Below are 15,786 nucleotides of genomic sequence, written 5' to 3'. Positions count from 1 at the left end.
GGAGAGGGGGGATAGGGAGGGGAGAGGAGGAAGGAGGGAGGGGGGCAGGGGGAGGGGAGAGGAGGAAGGAGGGAGGGGAGGGGAGAGGAGGAAGGAGGGAGGGGGGCAGGGGGAGGGGAGAGGAGGAAGGAGGGAGGGGAGGGGGAGGGGAGGAGGGAGGTGGGAGGGGAGAGGAGGAAGGAGGGGGGGAGGGGAGGAGGGAGGGGAGAGGGGGAAGGGAGAGGAAGAAGGAGGGAGGGAGGGGAGGGTGCTGCACCAATGCAGGAGAGGTTTGGGCCCAACGGGTCCACTTGGTCTAGTACATTTATTATGTGTGGGTGCATATATATATACATATATATACATGTGTGTGTGCATATATATATATATATAATCTATGTATATATAAAAATATAAAACAAATGTATATATGTAATACATTTATATATATATGTGTGCGTGTTTATATATGTGTGTGTTTATATATGTGTGTCAGTATATATAAATATATGAAAAATTATTATTTATATATACATGTATTATATATATATATATATATATATATATATATATATATATATATATAACAAAACAAACAATTGCACAAAGACAAAATCAATGGCCCCAACTGTGTAGTTCAGTTTATTTGGAGGTTGGCTTGTTTAATAGCCTCATGGTTGTAGGTGCAGTAGTTCATAAGGAACAGGAGTAGACAGCAGCTGACAGCAGACAAAAGCCCAACAGCTTTTACTCTGCCATTCAATCATGGCTGATCTATCTCTCCCTCATATCTATCTCAGTCTGAGGAAGGGTCTCGACCCGAAACGTCACCCATTCCTTCTCCCCTGAGATGCTGCCTGACCTGCTGAGTTACTCCAGCATTTTGTGAATAAATACCTTCGATTTGTACCAGCATCTGCAGTTATTTTCTTATACCATCTCTCCCTCCTAGTTATTATTGAATTGACTTTTATTTTGTTTCTAATATATTATCAACTTGAGTATTGTGTTTACAAACCTGTTATGCTGCTGTGACAAGTAAGACTTTTATTGTCGTGTTTTGGTGAATATTACCATTAAACACACTCTGGACTTGAAATGATTTGTATCTCCTGGCCGTGAAGTAACAAATGTTGCAGCATGTGCCACACTGACCACAGCGCAGCTCGCTGCTATGAGGAGTAGGAGTGGTGCTCGCTTCACAGCCCGGCTAGCTCAGTCGGTAGAGCATGAGACTCTTAATCTCAGGGTCGTGGGTTCGAGCCCCACGTTGGGCGCTGGCATTGTTTTTTGTTTCTGTTGCCCAAACCTCATCCAATCTCGTTGCATTTTCTATTCTGTCAAACCACACACATTCAACGTGTGGAGATTGATATTTTGCTGCCATTATCTTATTATCTCTGAGATAATAGTGAGATATCATTATCTTATTTTGAGACATGTTTTTAAATGTGTGGTCAGTGTTGAAGTTCTTCACTGGTTCACCAATGTTACTTACTAGTCCCACTACTAGTTCTTACTGGTGTGCATGGGATAGCATGGGCACGAGGGGCCGAAGGACCTGTCTCCAATTACTCTAAACCAAGCCTGAACATGAATTTGAACAGGTACATGGGACAGGAGAGAGGTTGGGGCAGACGCTGGGCAGCTGGGACTAGTACAGCATGGCCGGGACGGGCCGAAGGGCCTGTTTCCACACTGCATGGCTCTATTCATTTAATTAACATGGATTTGAACAAGTACATGGAACAGGAGAGAAGTTTACAGGGAGAAGGACAGACATGGGGCAGGTGGGACTAGTACAGCAGAGCCGGGAAGGGCCGAAGGGCCTGTTTCCCCGTTGCATGACTAGTCATTCATTTAATCAACAAGCCTGAACATGGACAGGAGGGAGGTGGGGCCAAGTGGGACTGGTGCAGCACGGGCGAGAAGGGCCGAGTGGCCTCTGTGTGCAATGTGAAAGGGAACGGCAGATGCTGGTTTACGCCGGAGATAGACACGAGTTGCTGGCGTAACCCAGCGGGCCGGGCCGGGCAGGGAGCGTCTGTGGAGGGGAGGGGAGGGGACGGGTCCTCGCCGGCCCCGCGGAGTGGCCGCGTATCGACTTGCGGCTTCGCTCTCGCTCTCGCTCTCGCTGTCGCTGCCGGACGGGGAGGGACGTGGCTGCTGCGCGGCCGCCGTAGCCGCACCGGCCGCCATGTTGTGTGTCGACCCGTGAGCGGCGCTGGACGACGACGGCCCACAACCCGCAGCCCGGCCTACAGTCCGCAGCCCACACAGCCCCTGGTCCACAGCCCGGCTTACAGTCCGCGGCCCACAGCCCCTGGACCACTGTTCACAGCCCAGAGCCCTGGACCACAGCCCAGCACAGACCGCAGCTCACAGCCCGGCCCGGGTCCCAGCCTAGAGACCGCAGCCCGGTCCCAGCCCCAAGAGCCCCGGTCACAACCTAGAGCCCCCGGCCCCGAGTCCCAGCCCACGGCCCAGAGACCGCAGCCCGGGTCCAGGCCCCGCAGCCCGGCCCGGCCCGGCCCACCCACTCGCCCGCGGCAACGGCCCCTTCGTTTCATTAACCCCCCGGGACCTGCTCTCCCTCATGGGGCGAAACAACGTGCGGTCGTGACTCCCGACTGGCGCTGCCCCCAACATGGCGGAGGAGGAGGAGGAGGACAGCGGCCTGGCGGCCGGGGAGAGGGCTGAGGGCGGCCTGGCAGCCGGGGGGGAGGTTGCCGAGGGCGGCCGGCCGCATGGTGCCGACCCATTGCCCCCGCCCGGCCGGGAGGCCGCCGCCCCCCACAAGCCGCTGGAGGTGCACTCTGTGATGCCCGACTACGTGCGGGTGGCCTTGGAGGACGGCGCCGCTCGGGTGGTCGGGACGATGCCGCTGCCCGGTGGCGGTCTCCTCAACGCCGGCGGCATCTTGAGCTCTATGGCGGAGCCCTTGGGGCAGGCGGGCGACTTCACCGTGGCCCATGAGCTGGACGGCATCTCCATCGAGGCCGCTCCCAACACCATCATCTACGTGCAGCCCGACGGCACCTTGGTGGAAGGCACGGGCCTGAGCCCCGAGGAGCAGCAGCAACTGGTCGAGCAGTTGACCAAGCAACAAGGGCTGGTGGAAGTCAGCGAGAGCGAAGCGGCACAGATGTTTGGCAGCCAGCAGCAGCACCAGCAACATCACACACAGTTTGTGCAGCATGTTGCGCTGACCGATGAACTGCAGCAAGTCATCGCCCACGTTACCAAATCCCAGCAACATGCCACACGGTTCGGCAAAACCGCCGCCGCCGTCCAACTCAGTTCTGCACCTCTTGGAAATCAGGTTCTACAGAAAACCAGCTTGACACCGTGCGTTTCCACCGAAACGCGAATGCTTGCAACGGATCGAAGTCGGATGATACAAGTCCCTGTGTGTAATGCTTTGATGCCGCAGGTACTGACGGGTGTTCAACCAAGTCAGGTTGTCCATAGGATTGATTCGTGTAACCCGGTTCAAGTTCAGCAAATATGTATCTCTACCCAGTCTTCTACAGTTAACCAACCCAGCCAGCCTAAGGTTCTAACGGCACTTTCACAGCAGCACCCTGCCTATACTCAGCCGTTGACAATCGTTCAAAACGCAGCGCGACAGTTGCAGAACGCTGCTCATCAGGCTGTCCTTCATCAGAATTTACACCAAAGCATTGCACATGTACAGCATAAGATGGCTCCATTGCGTGTAACATCTTCAACACAGGTATTGGTATTTCCAGATATTTTGTACAATAATTTCAAGAAACGGCTTTGCCATATATTCCAATAAGAGAAAAATTCCAAGAGGTGACGTGTCACTTGAGGATAACCCAAAGATATTATCTCTTAATTAATGTAAATGTTAGTTGATTGGAGTGCAGAAGATCGATGACAGTTTCTATAATATGTGAGAATTGTGGAGTCAAAGGAAGGGGGTGGAGTCAAAGGAAGGGGATGGTGACGCGGGAGAGGGGTGTTTGTAGAGGGGGCGTGATAGTGTGAGAAATGGGTTTGGATCGATGTCGAGAGAGGGAATAAAATGAGGTGGAGGTTAGTCACTTAAAATTGGAGAATTCGGAATATTGTTGGTTGTAAGTTACCCAAATGGTTCCTGTAGTTTGTTCTTGGTCTCTTGCAATGCAGCAGACCCAGGACAGAAAGATAGGCAGTATGGGAGGGGAAGGGGGGGTAAACGGTTAGTAAATGGAGGCCTCTGCTGTTCTTGGTGGACTGAGGTATCACGAAATGCTGGAGTAACTCAGCGGGTTAGGGTTAGACTGAGGGTAAGTACCCCCTGAAACGGTCGCCCAGTTTACGCTTGGTCTCGCCAATGCAAAGGAGGCCACATCGGGAGCACCAGATGCAATAGATGACGTTAGAAGAGGTGTATGTGAACCTCTGTCTCACTTGGAAATCCCGTTGGAGTCCCTGGATGCATGTGAGTGTGGGGGTATTACATCTCCTGCAGTTGTAGTGAAAATTACTTGGGTGGGGAGGGATTTTTTTTATGTGTAAAGGGAAATTATGCTTGTCCAATTTAATGGATTTCTTTGAGGGAGTGACATGTTCAGGGGATAAAGGGGAACCTATTAATGTGCTATATAAAGATGTGCTTAGGTCATTTGATAAAATGCTGCAGTTGTAATTTCAGAAAATAAAAGCTTGTGTTGCAATATTACCTGGCTAACTCTCCCTCCGCTACATTGACGACTGTAATGGTGCTACCTCTTGTACCCATGCAGAACTCACTGACTTCATACATTTCACCACTAATTTCCATCCTGCTCTTAAATATACTTAGACTATCTCCGACATCTCCCTACCATTTCTGCATCTCACCATCTCCATCACAGGAGACAGACTAGTGTCTGACAGCAGAGGCTCCCATTTACTAACCGTTTACAAACTCACTGACTCGCACAGCTATCTGGACTACACTTCTTCCCACCCTGTCTCCTGCAAAAAGTCTATCCCCTACTCCCAATTCCTCCGTCTACGCCGCATCTGCGCCCAGGATGAGGTGTTTCACACTAGGGCATCAGAGATGTCCTCATTCTTTAGGAAACGGGGCTTCCTCTCTTCCATTATAGATGAGGCTCTCACTAGGGCCTCCTCTATATCCTGCAGTTCCGCTCTTGCTCCCCCTCCCCCCATTTGTAACAAGGACAGAATCCCCCTCGTTCTCACCTTCCACCCCATCAGCCAGTGTATCCAACAAATCATCCTCCAACATTTCCGTCACCTACAACGGGATCCCACTACTGGCCACATCTTCCCATCTCCTCCCCTTTCTGTGTTCCGCAGAGACCGTTCACTCCGTAACTCCCTGGTCCACTCGTCCCTTCCTACCCAAACCACCCCCTCCCCAGGCACTTTCCCCTGCAACCGCAGGAGATGCAACACCTGTCCCTTTACCTCCCCCCTCAACTCCATCCAAGGACCCAAACAGTCTTTCCAGGTGAGACAGAGGTTCACCTGCACCTCCTCCAACCTCACCTACTGTATCCGCTGTTCCAGATGTCAATCTCTCTACATCGGCGAGACCAAACGCAGGCTCGGCGATCGTTTCGCTCAACCCCTTCGCTCAGTCCCGCCTTAACCAACCTGATCTCCCGGTGGCTGAGCACTTCAACTCCCACTCCCAGTCTGACCTTTCTGCCATGGGCCTCCTCCAGTGCCATAGTGAGGCCCACCGGAAATTGGAGGAACAGCACCTCATGTTTTGCTTGGGCAGCTTACAGCCCAGCGGTATGAACATTGACTTCTCTAACTTTAGATAGTTCCTCTGTCCCTCTCTTCCCCTCCCCCTTCCCAGTTCTCCCTCTATCTTCCTGTCTCCACCTATATCCTTTCTTTGCCCCGCCCCCCCCGGACATCAGTCTGAAGAAGGGTCTCGACCCGAAACGTCACCCATTCCTTCCCTCCAGAGATGCTGCCTGACCTGCTGAGTTACTCCAGCATTTTGTGATACCTTCAAAAGTTTCTTCACATATATAAAGAGTAGGAGAGCCAAGAGTGAACATTGGACCGCTGGAAAATGATGCTGGAGAAATAGTAATGGGAACTAAAGAAATGGAAGATGAGCTGAATATGTTTTTGCGTCAGTCTTCACAGCAGAAGACACCAGCAACGTGTCAGCAATGCAACAGAGTCAGGGTGCAGAAGTTAGAGGAGTTGATATTACTAAGAAGTTGAAAGATCTGAAGGTGGTGGATAAGTCACCTGGACTTGATGGACTGCACCCCAGGGTTTGAAAGAGTTTGTGGAGGCATTAGTAGTGATCTTTCAAGAATCACTAGAATCAGGAGTGGTTCCAGACAACTGGAATTTTGCAAATATTACTCTGCTGTTCAAGAAGGGAGCGATGGGAGGGTTCCCAAAGGTTAATTTGCAAGTTACTTCGGTAGTAAGGAAGGCAAATGTAATGTAAGCATTCATTTTGAGAGGACAAGAATATAAAAACAGGGATGTAATGCCTGATGTAGACCACATTTGGAGTAAGGTAAGCAGTTTTGGGCCCCCTATCTGAGGAGAGATATGCTGGTGTTAGAGAGGGCCCAGAGGAGGTTTACGAGAATGGTCTGGTGATGATTGGGTTAACGTATTATGAACGTTAGACCGCTTTGGGCCCGTACTCGCTGCAATTTAGAAGGATGAGAGGGGATTTCATTGAAACTTACCGAATAGTGAAAGGCCTGGAGAAAGTGGAGTTGGCGAGGATGTTTCCACTAGTGGGAGAGTCCAGGACCAGAGGGCAAAGCCTCAGAATAAAAGGATGTACCTTTAGAAGGATGAGGAGGGATTTCTTTATTCAGGGGTGGTGAATCCGTGGAATTCATTGCCACAGGCGGCTGTGCAGGCCACGTCACTGGGTATTTTTAAAGTGGACATTGACAGGTTCTTGATTAGTAAGAGTGTCAAAGGTTACCAGGAGAAGGCAGGAGAATGGGGTGGAGAGGGAAAGATAGATCAGCCATGATTGAATCATGCAGGAGACTCTGGGTCAAATGGCCTAGCTCTGTTCCAATGACCTATGTACATGACAAACGTTTGAGATGAGAGGGGAAAAAATTAATAGGAGCCTGAGTTTTCATACACAGGGTGGTGGGTGTATGGAATGAGCTGCCAGAGGAGGTTGTTGCGACAGGTAATTAACAACATTAAAAAGTCATGTAGACAGGTGCATGGATAGGGAATGACTGGAGAGATATGTAGCAAATACTGGCAGGTGAGAATAGTGTAGATGAGGCATCTTGGTTGGCATGGGCAAGTTGGGCCGAAGGGTCTGATTCCGTGCTGTGTGACTCCAGGAAAAAATGGAAAGGCCTAGGATTATAAAAGAGGTGATCAAACAGGCAACTTATCCAGTTTCTCTTTATATACTTTTTTTAAATAATCTGACTTCGTCCAAGGTTTTTTTTGCAATTTTCCAGACGATTGGAAAATTGCCAATATTACCCCACTGCACAAGAAAGGAGCAAAGCAGAATAGTATAAACTGGCCAGTTAGTCTGACTTCAATAGCTGGTAAGATTTTAGAGTCCACTATAAAGGATGAGGTTAGGGAGTATACAGAAGTTCATGATAAAATAGGCTGAAGTCGGCAAGGTTTTGTGAAGGGGAGATCTTGCCTGACAAATCTGCTGGAATTCTTTGAAGAAATAAATAGCAGGACAGACAAAGGAGAGTCAGTGGATGTTGTTTACCTAGATTTTCAAAAAGCCTTGATAAAGTGCCACACTTTAAGGCGGCTGTTAAGGAAGATGAGCGCCCATGGTATCAAAGGGCAGATACTAGCATGGATAGCAGGTTGGCTGGATGGCAGAAGGCAAAGAGTGGCAATAAAAGGGGCCTTTTGTGGTTGGCTGCCAGTGACTAGCGGAGTTCCGCAGGGATCGGCGATGGGGCAGGTACTCTTTGTTGTATATTAATGATTTGGATGAGGGAATTTAAGGTTTTGTGGCCAAGTTTGCAGCTGATACAAAAATAGGTGGACGGGCAGGTAGTGTAGAGAAAGCAGGGACTCTGCAGAAGGACTTGGGCAGGTTGGGAGAGTGGGCAGAGAAGTGGCAGATGGAATATAGTGTAGCAAAGTGTGGAGTCATGCATTTTGGTCGTAGGAATAAAGGCATAGACTATTTTCTAAATGGGAGAGAATCCAGAAATCGGAGGTGCAAAAGGACCTGGTGCAGGATTCCCGAAAAGTTAATCTGCAAGTCGAATCGGCAGTGAGGAAGGCATATGCAATGCTAGCATTTATTTCAAGAGGGTTAGTATACAAAAACAGGGATGTAATGCTGAGGCTCTATGAGGCAGGCCAGGCTGCATTATTGTGAGTAATTTTGGGCAACATATCTGAGGAAGGATGTGCTGGCTCTGGAGAGGTTCCAGAAGGAGATTTACAAGAATGATCCAAGGAATTAGTAGGTTAACATATGATGAGCGTTTGATGGCACTTGGCCTGTATTTGCTGGAGTTTAGAAGGATGAGGGGGGGACCCTCATTGAAACTTATCGAATAGTGAAAGGCTTCGATAGAGTGAATGTGGAGAAGATGTTTCCACTAGTGAGAGAGTCTAGGACCAGAGGTCATAGCCTCAGAATTAAAGGACGTTCCTTTAGAAAGGAGATGAGCAGGGATTTCTTTAGTCAGAGAGTGGTGAGTCTGTGGAATTCTTTGCCATAAAAGGCTGTGGAGGCCAAGTCAGTATATTTTTAAGGCAGAGATAGATAGATTCTTGATTAGTATGGGTTCCAGGGGTAATGGGGAGAAGGCATGCGGCACGGTGGCGCAGCGGTAGAGTTGCTGCCTTACAGCGAATGTAGCGCCGGAGACTCGGGTTCGATCCTGACTACGGGCGCCGTCTGTACGGAGTTTGTACTTTCTCCCCGTGACCTGCGTGGGTTTTCTCTGATATCTTCGGTTTCCTCCCACACTCCAAAGACGTACAGGTATGTAGGTTAATTGACTGGGTAAATGTAAAAATTGTCCCGTGTGTGTGTAGGATAGTGTTAATGTGCGGGGATCGCTGGGCGGCGCGGATTCGGTAGGACGAAGGGCCTGTTTCCGCGCTGTGTCTCTAAATCTAAATAGGGTTGAGGGAAAGATAGATCAGCCATGATTGAATGGTGGAATAGACTCAATGGGCCAAATGGCAAATTCTGCTCCTGTCACTTATGATATTGCACTTATGTGCAAGGTACTGCACGGAAACAGACCCGTTGACCCACATCAGCCACGCATTTATGCTAATCCTGAAGTAGTAATGTTTTTTATTCTACCCATATTCTCATTAACTCTGGCCATTCAGCTATACATGAAGAAAGGAACAGCGGTCAATGAACCAACCTATCAACCTGTTGAATGTCTGTAATTTAGATTTATAGATTTAGAGATACAGCGCGGAAACAGGCTCTTCGGCCCACCGGGTCCTTGCCGCCCAGCGATCCCCACACATTAACACTATCCTACACATGTGGCAGGAAAGCCGACCACCTGGTTGAGGTGCACTAGATGATCTCACACACACACACACATTGCAATTAAAATTTCCTGCCATTTTGTGAAAATAGAGTCAAATGTCAAGTCTCTTTAATTATCATACGATCGCCTCACGTTACCTGTTAGATCTGTACCATCCCACTGCGAGATTTCCATCACCCATCCATTTCCCAATGCACTCAGTGCCGGAACAATCCGTGCTCCTCCAGGGCTGATCCAGGACGGTGTGGGTCACACACGGGTCACCCAGTGCGGAGTCTGTGGCTGAGGGATAGAATGATGTTCGGTGTTAATGTCAAGTTCAGCTCATGTCCCCAGCCTCTTGATCCCCACTTCCCTCATCTGCATCTCCACCCTCACCAACCCCGAGCACCAATGATCTCCTGTTCACTCTCTGACCAAGACACAATCGCCCGTATAAACGCTGGCACCAATCCCCACGTGCAGAGAGACCTGCGTGCGCACACACACACACTTTGAATAAAATTAAATTGCAATTAAAATTTCCTGACATTTCGTGAAAATAGAGTCAAATATCAATTCTCCTTAATTATCATATGTACTGGCAATGGAACAACAAGATTGTTCTTTGCTGCAGCTTTACAGGCCTATAAACAGAATAATATTCCAATAAAGATACAATAATCAGTAATCAATAAATTAATAATCAGCAGTACTAGGTAACCAGCCCATATAGTGCATGTTGATCTCTGCCTTAAACATACTGAGTAGACTGATTGGGTAGAGAGTTGCAGGTATTAACAACCAGAGTGAAAACATTGCTTTGAATGTTAGAGGCACATGTCTTATGGTAATTTTGTTTTTTGACATTCCGCCAAAGGGAGACATAAGCTTGTCAAGCCTCGTCAGAATGGTGTTGGTTTCAGTGAGATGGTTTTGCGTTCTTCAACATTTAACTGCAGTCCCAAGTTCTTTGTGTGACAAACCTATTGTCAGCCCATAAAGTTACAGTTGTGTTAGGAAGACATATACTGCCATCCCTGTAACTTTATTCCATTAGGTTGCTTGCTGGGGTATTAGCATTGGCAACCTTTGCAACTCATTTTATATTTAATACATAGTAGTTCAGGCTAGTTTTAGTATCCTTTTCCTAACTAGGCTGGAAGGTAATCTCACTCAATATTCCAGCATGAAAAGTTTTAAGCCACTGCCACTGAATTCCTTGATGAATTGACACGTTATTGTGAACTTTAAGTCAGTAAATGCTAAGTTCTTTTTGTTTTATTGCAGCATCAACTAGATACTGTTCAAGTTCACTTACAAGCAGTTCCAGCACAGGAGGAGAAAGACAGGCCTATGCCACCTCTTGCAGTAGTGCAACCCAAAACCGCGGCATCCAGTCTGATGGCTAACCAAAGAACGACTGTGTCAGGGGGAATTAATCTTTCTGGACCTCAAATCATTAGGATACAACCTCTTTCAACAAGTGGTTCACAACAATATATTTTGCACAGCACTTCAGAACCTCCAATTCAACTACTTGTTCAGCGGCAGCCCCCGCCACTTGCACCTGTAAACTCTATCCGTACGATTCCTGGGATAACCATCAGTGGCCAGTCTGGCATTTCCACTGGTGCTGTAACTACCAGCATATCTGCTACCACAACAGCAGTGGTCAATCTGGTTGCCACTAGCCACGCCAAGAAACATGAGAGTAGTGATAAATCAAAGGAAAAAAAACCAGTGAAGATCAAAACTCGATCCGGCCGTATATCACGACCACCAAAATACAAAGTTAAAGACTACAAGTTCATAAAAACAGAAGATTTAGCAGAGGGCCACCAGTCTGATTCAGATGACTATTCTGAATACAGTTTGGAGGAAGAAGAAGTGAAAACAAAAATGGATGATTTAAGCCTTTCAATGCCTTGTTCTTTCAAACCCAAAAAGTTTAAGTGTGACACCTGTGAAAAGTCTTATATTGGAAGGGGAGGATTAGCACGACATTATAGACTCAACCCATCTCACGGGCAGCTGGCTTCTGTCTCTGAGGAACAGAGAACTTCTGTGAACAAATCCAATGGCAATGTGATTGGTGGGGACAGTGGAGGAGGTGGTGACAGGAATGGCACAATAACTGATGGGCTAGTGACGCAACCCATAAATATTGACACTACATCTTTGATGGTGGGAAGTACAGATCCATCTTCCCAAGACATCCAACAGGTGTGTACTGATACTTGATATTTGGATTTTATTTCCATTCTAAAAGTGATGATATGTTGGAGCTCAGTTTCAGGGGTGCCTATAGTCTGTTGCATATGTTACTCAGGTCGCCATATTCCCATGCACAAGCTGAGAATTAGTATTATCAGCAAATTGTCCAACTTAGGATGTGCTGCCAATTTAGTTGGACTAAGTTCCAGACCAGGCATTTCATGAATTAATTGAGATAGTGGCTATAATGACGATTACTTTTTGGTGACTGTGAGGCATAAAACAGTATGTTATGTACATGTCAGAATAATAGTTCAGTACTTGAGTCAGAGCAGAAGTAGGAACATATTTTTTTTACTAGTATCAGTTATTCCACAATTTCTGTTCAAATGTAATGTCATACTGTCTTGAAACCAAATTCTGATGGTCATGGGCATTTTGTGTGATGTGTATTGACTGTGTATTGATGCGATGTGTATTGACTTTTAAGTAAATATATTACTTTGAAGCAGCCTTTTTCTTGTGCTGTGATATTTGCTTACTGCTTCGACTTAAATTTGTGACTTAGTCCTCCACTTGTATTTATGTGGACTTCAGTGTGAAGTAACACTGCGGTAAATTTGTGGCAAATGCAGAAGCTTTTCCGCGATCATTTTAAACATTGTTTAAATTGTTGGGAAATTGTAGTCATTGTAACTTCCAATGTTGTTGTAAATTATTCATACTTGGAATTTTGGGGGATACTCACTTGTATGGTCGGCAATTAACCCTTATCCTTAAATGGCTTTGAGAAGGCGCCAACAAATTGTGTAGACTTTGTAGTTCATGTGGTTAATGCTTCCATCGTGTTCTGTGTATGGAGGTCAAGGATTTTGAATCATTTGGAAAGCGGGTATGGTAATATTCTCACAAGGGTTGATCTTATTGAGGGGGGATGTAATCATTTGAAAGATCTAATCCTATGCACCTGTTTGTTGCCCTTGTCCAACTACATGGAAGAAGTTTGGGATTTGGGAGGTGCTGTTGAAGATACTTAGTTTCAGCAGTGCATTTTGCACATGGTGTAGTCATGATAAGGCAGAAGTAGAGGGAATTGCATCGATTTTATTAGTCAACGAGGGCTACATTGTCCTGGATGGTATTGAGTGTCAAGTATTGCTGAAACTACTCATCAGTTGAATGGAAAGTATTCCTTCCCACTCCTGGCATGTATCTTGATGGTGGAAGAGGTTTGGTAGGGAATATGTGAGGTTCATGAGTCAATGCAGAATGCCTGGGCAGAATCTGCTGTTGTGCTGTTTCACTGGTTTATAGAGTCATAGTGATAGTGTGGAAAAGGCCCTTCGGTCCAACTTGCCCACACCGGTCACATGTCCCACCTGCCTGTGTTTGGTCCATATCCCTCCAAACCTGTGTAGGAAAGAACTGCAGATGTTGGTTTAAATTGAAGGTAGACCCAAAATGCTGAAGTAATTCAGCGGGAAAAGCAGCATCTCTGGAGAGAAGGGATGGGTGACGTTTCGGGTCGAGACCCTTCTTCAGACGACTCCAAACCTGTCCTATCCATGTACCTATCTAACTGTTTCTTAAATGTTGGATAGTCCCAACTACCTCCTCTGACAGCTTGTTCCATACACCCACCACTCTTTGTGTGAAAAAGTAACCCTTCAGATTCCTGTTAAATCTTTTCCCCTTCACCTTGAACTTATGTCCTCTAGTTCTCAATTCCCCTCCTCTGGGCAAGAGATTCTGTGCATCTACCCGATCTATTCCTCATGATTTTATACATCTCAATAAGATCAACCCTCATCCTCCTGCACTCCAAGGAATAGTGTCCCAGCCTACTCAACCTCTTCCTGTAGCTCAGACCCTCTAGCCCTGGCAACATCCTTGTAAATCTTCTCTGTACCCATTCCAGCTTGACAACATCTTTCTTATAACATGGTGCCCAGAACTGAACACAATACTCTAAATGCGGCAACAACGTCTTGTACAACTGCAACATGACCTCCCAACTTCTATACTCAATACTCTGACTGATGAAGGCCAATGTGCCAAATCTGTTTTTGACCACCCTATCTACCTGCAACTCCACCTTGAAGGAACCATGCACCTGCACTCCTAGATTCCTTCTGCTCTACAACACTCTCCTCAACCCTACCATTTACTGTGCAGCTCCTGCCTTTGTTAGACTTTCCAAAATGCAACACCTCACATTTCTCTGTATTAAATTCCATCAACCATACCTCAGCCCACCTGGCTAATCGATCAAGATCCTGCTGCAATCTTTCACAACCATCTTCCCTATCTGCAAAACCACCCACTTTTGTATCGTCAGCAAACTTGCTAATCTTGCCGTGTGTGTTCTAATCCAAATCATTGATATAGATGACAAACAGTAGTGGGTCCAGCACCGAACCCTGAGGTACACCACCAGTCACAGGCCTCCAGTCCGAGAAGCAACCTTCCATCATCACCCTCTGCTTCCTTCTATGAGGCCAATTTTCTATCCATTCAGCTATCTCTCCTTGGATCCCATGTGATCTAACCGTCAAGGTTGGAACCTTGAGTTCCATTTTTGGTTGGTACTGACCCTACGATATTTATGGTGATGAATTTGGTAATGGTGATGCCAATGGTCACCAAGGAGAGGAGTTCAGCATAGTGGTGCATTTGTTAAATTAACAGACTAACTATACAAATATGCTGCTTCAACATTCCTGCGATATACTCCATTTGCATGTTCGGTATCCATTTGCAATCTTATGTCCTCTTCGCCAAGCATACTTGAGATGCAAACTTGGGAAGCTGCAACACAGCTTTACGTACCTCCTAACCACCATGCAGCAGGCAAAGTTAAACAACGTACTGCCACTTCCCTGATTCGGATTATTGTCATATAGACCAGTTTGCAATGAAACTCCTTCTTCGCATGAAGCTCATAGAGTAAACAGTGTGGTAATGCAAATGATAAATACAACAATAAATACAATGAAAAAAACAGCAGAATGGTGCAAAGAATGTAGTGCAATCTGATGTATTGCAACAGAAATACTGAAGTGCAATAATGGAATAACTAAATGAGGTAAAGTTAAAAGTATGTGGCCTCGTGAAAGACGTGAAGAGGGGACAAGGGTGTGAAGCAGAGGGGAAGTAGCTATTTTGGCCATCAAGGGTTTCGAGCTCCTTTTTCTTCTGCAGAAGATTGAAGAGAGAAATGGGAAAGGACAGGGTATCAGGCATCCTTGAAGATACTGCCATCCTTCCTGATGTACTGCACTGTGAGGATGGATTGGATAGAAGGAAGTGATGAGCCTGCGATGGACCGGGCTGTGTTCACCGCTCTTTGCAGGTTCAGGCAGACAGGAACGAAGCAGTTGCCATAATCAGGCTGAGATGCATCCCATCAGGATATTCTTTCTATAGCACATCAGTAAAATTTCCAGAGGATCCTTGTGGGCATGTCGCATCTTTTCAGACACTTAAAGAAGTAAATATACTGATGCACATTCTTGGTCATTACATCATAAGATCATAAGTGATAGGAGTAGAATTAGACCATTTGGCCCATCAAGTCTACTCCGCCATTCAATCATGGCTGATCTATCTCTCCCTCCTAACCCCATTCTCCTGGCTTCTCCCCATACCCTCTGACACCTGTATTAATCAAGAATCTATGTATCTCTGCCTTTAAAAATATCCACTGACTTGGTCTCCACAGATTCTCCACCCTCTGACTAAAGAAATTTCTCCTCATCTTCCTAAAAGAACGTCCTTTAATTCTGAGACGATGACCTCTAGACCTAGTCTCTCCCACTAGTGGAAGCATCCTCTCCACATCCACTCTATCCAAGTCTTTCACTATTCGGTATGTTTCAATGAGGTCCCCCCTCATTCTTCTAAACTCCAACGAGTACAGGCCCAGTGTTGACAAACGCTCATCCTAGGTTAACCTACTCGTTCCTGGGATCATTCTTGTAAACCTCCTCAGGACCCTCTCCAGAGCCAGCAGATCCTTCCTCAGATATGGTGCTCAAAATTGCTCACAATATTCCAAATGCGGCCTTACCTGCGCCTTATAGAGCCTCAGCATTACATCCCTCTGGTTGAAGGAACC

At 46.8% G+C, this 15,786-nt stretch overlaps 1 protein-coding gene and 1 non-coding gene across 2 annotated transcripts in view; both read left to right on the top strand.

The window, feature by feature from the left end:
* The first annotated feature begins 1,183 nt into the window (after nucleotides 1-1,183).
* trnak-cuu (transfer RNA lysine (anticodon CUU)) lies at nucleotides 1,184-1,256 on the top strand. The gene has a single exon. It is a non-coding gene; the product is annotated as a tRNA-Lys (tRNA).
* A 909-nt stretch (nucleotides 1,257-2,165) lies between these two features.
* The window catches only part of znf839 (zinc finger protein 839), a 40,769-nt gene continuing 27,148 nt past the window's right edge, over nucleotides 2,166-15,786 (top strand). Inside the window, exons 1-2 of the mRNA XM_078406016.1 lie at nucleotides 2,166-3,715; nucleotides 10,743-11,678. Coding sequence (XP_078262142.1) covers nucleotides 2,627-3,715; nucleotides 10,743-11,678 — 2,025 coding nt within the window. The 5' untranslated portion in view covers nucleotides 2,166-2,626. The remainder of the gene's footprint in view (nucleotides 3,716-10,742; nucleotides 11,679-15,786) is intronic.

Source organism: Rhinoraja longicauda, chromosome 10, assembly GCF_053455715.1.
Source record: "Rhinoraja longicauda isolate Sanriku21f chromosome 10, sRhiLon1.1, whole genome shotgun sequence".
Taxonomy (NCBI): domain Eukaryota; kingdom Metazoa; phylum Chordata; class Chondrichthyes; order Rajiformes; family Arhynchobatidae; genus Rhinoraja; species Rhinoraja longicauda.
The sequence above is the reverse complement of the archived record's forward strand: the minus strand, read 5'-3'. Positions and strand labels throughout refer to the sequence as shown.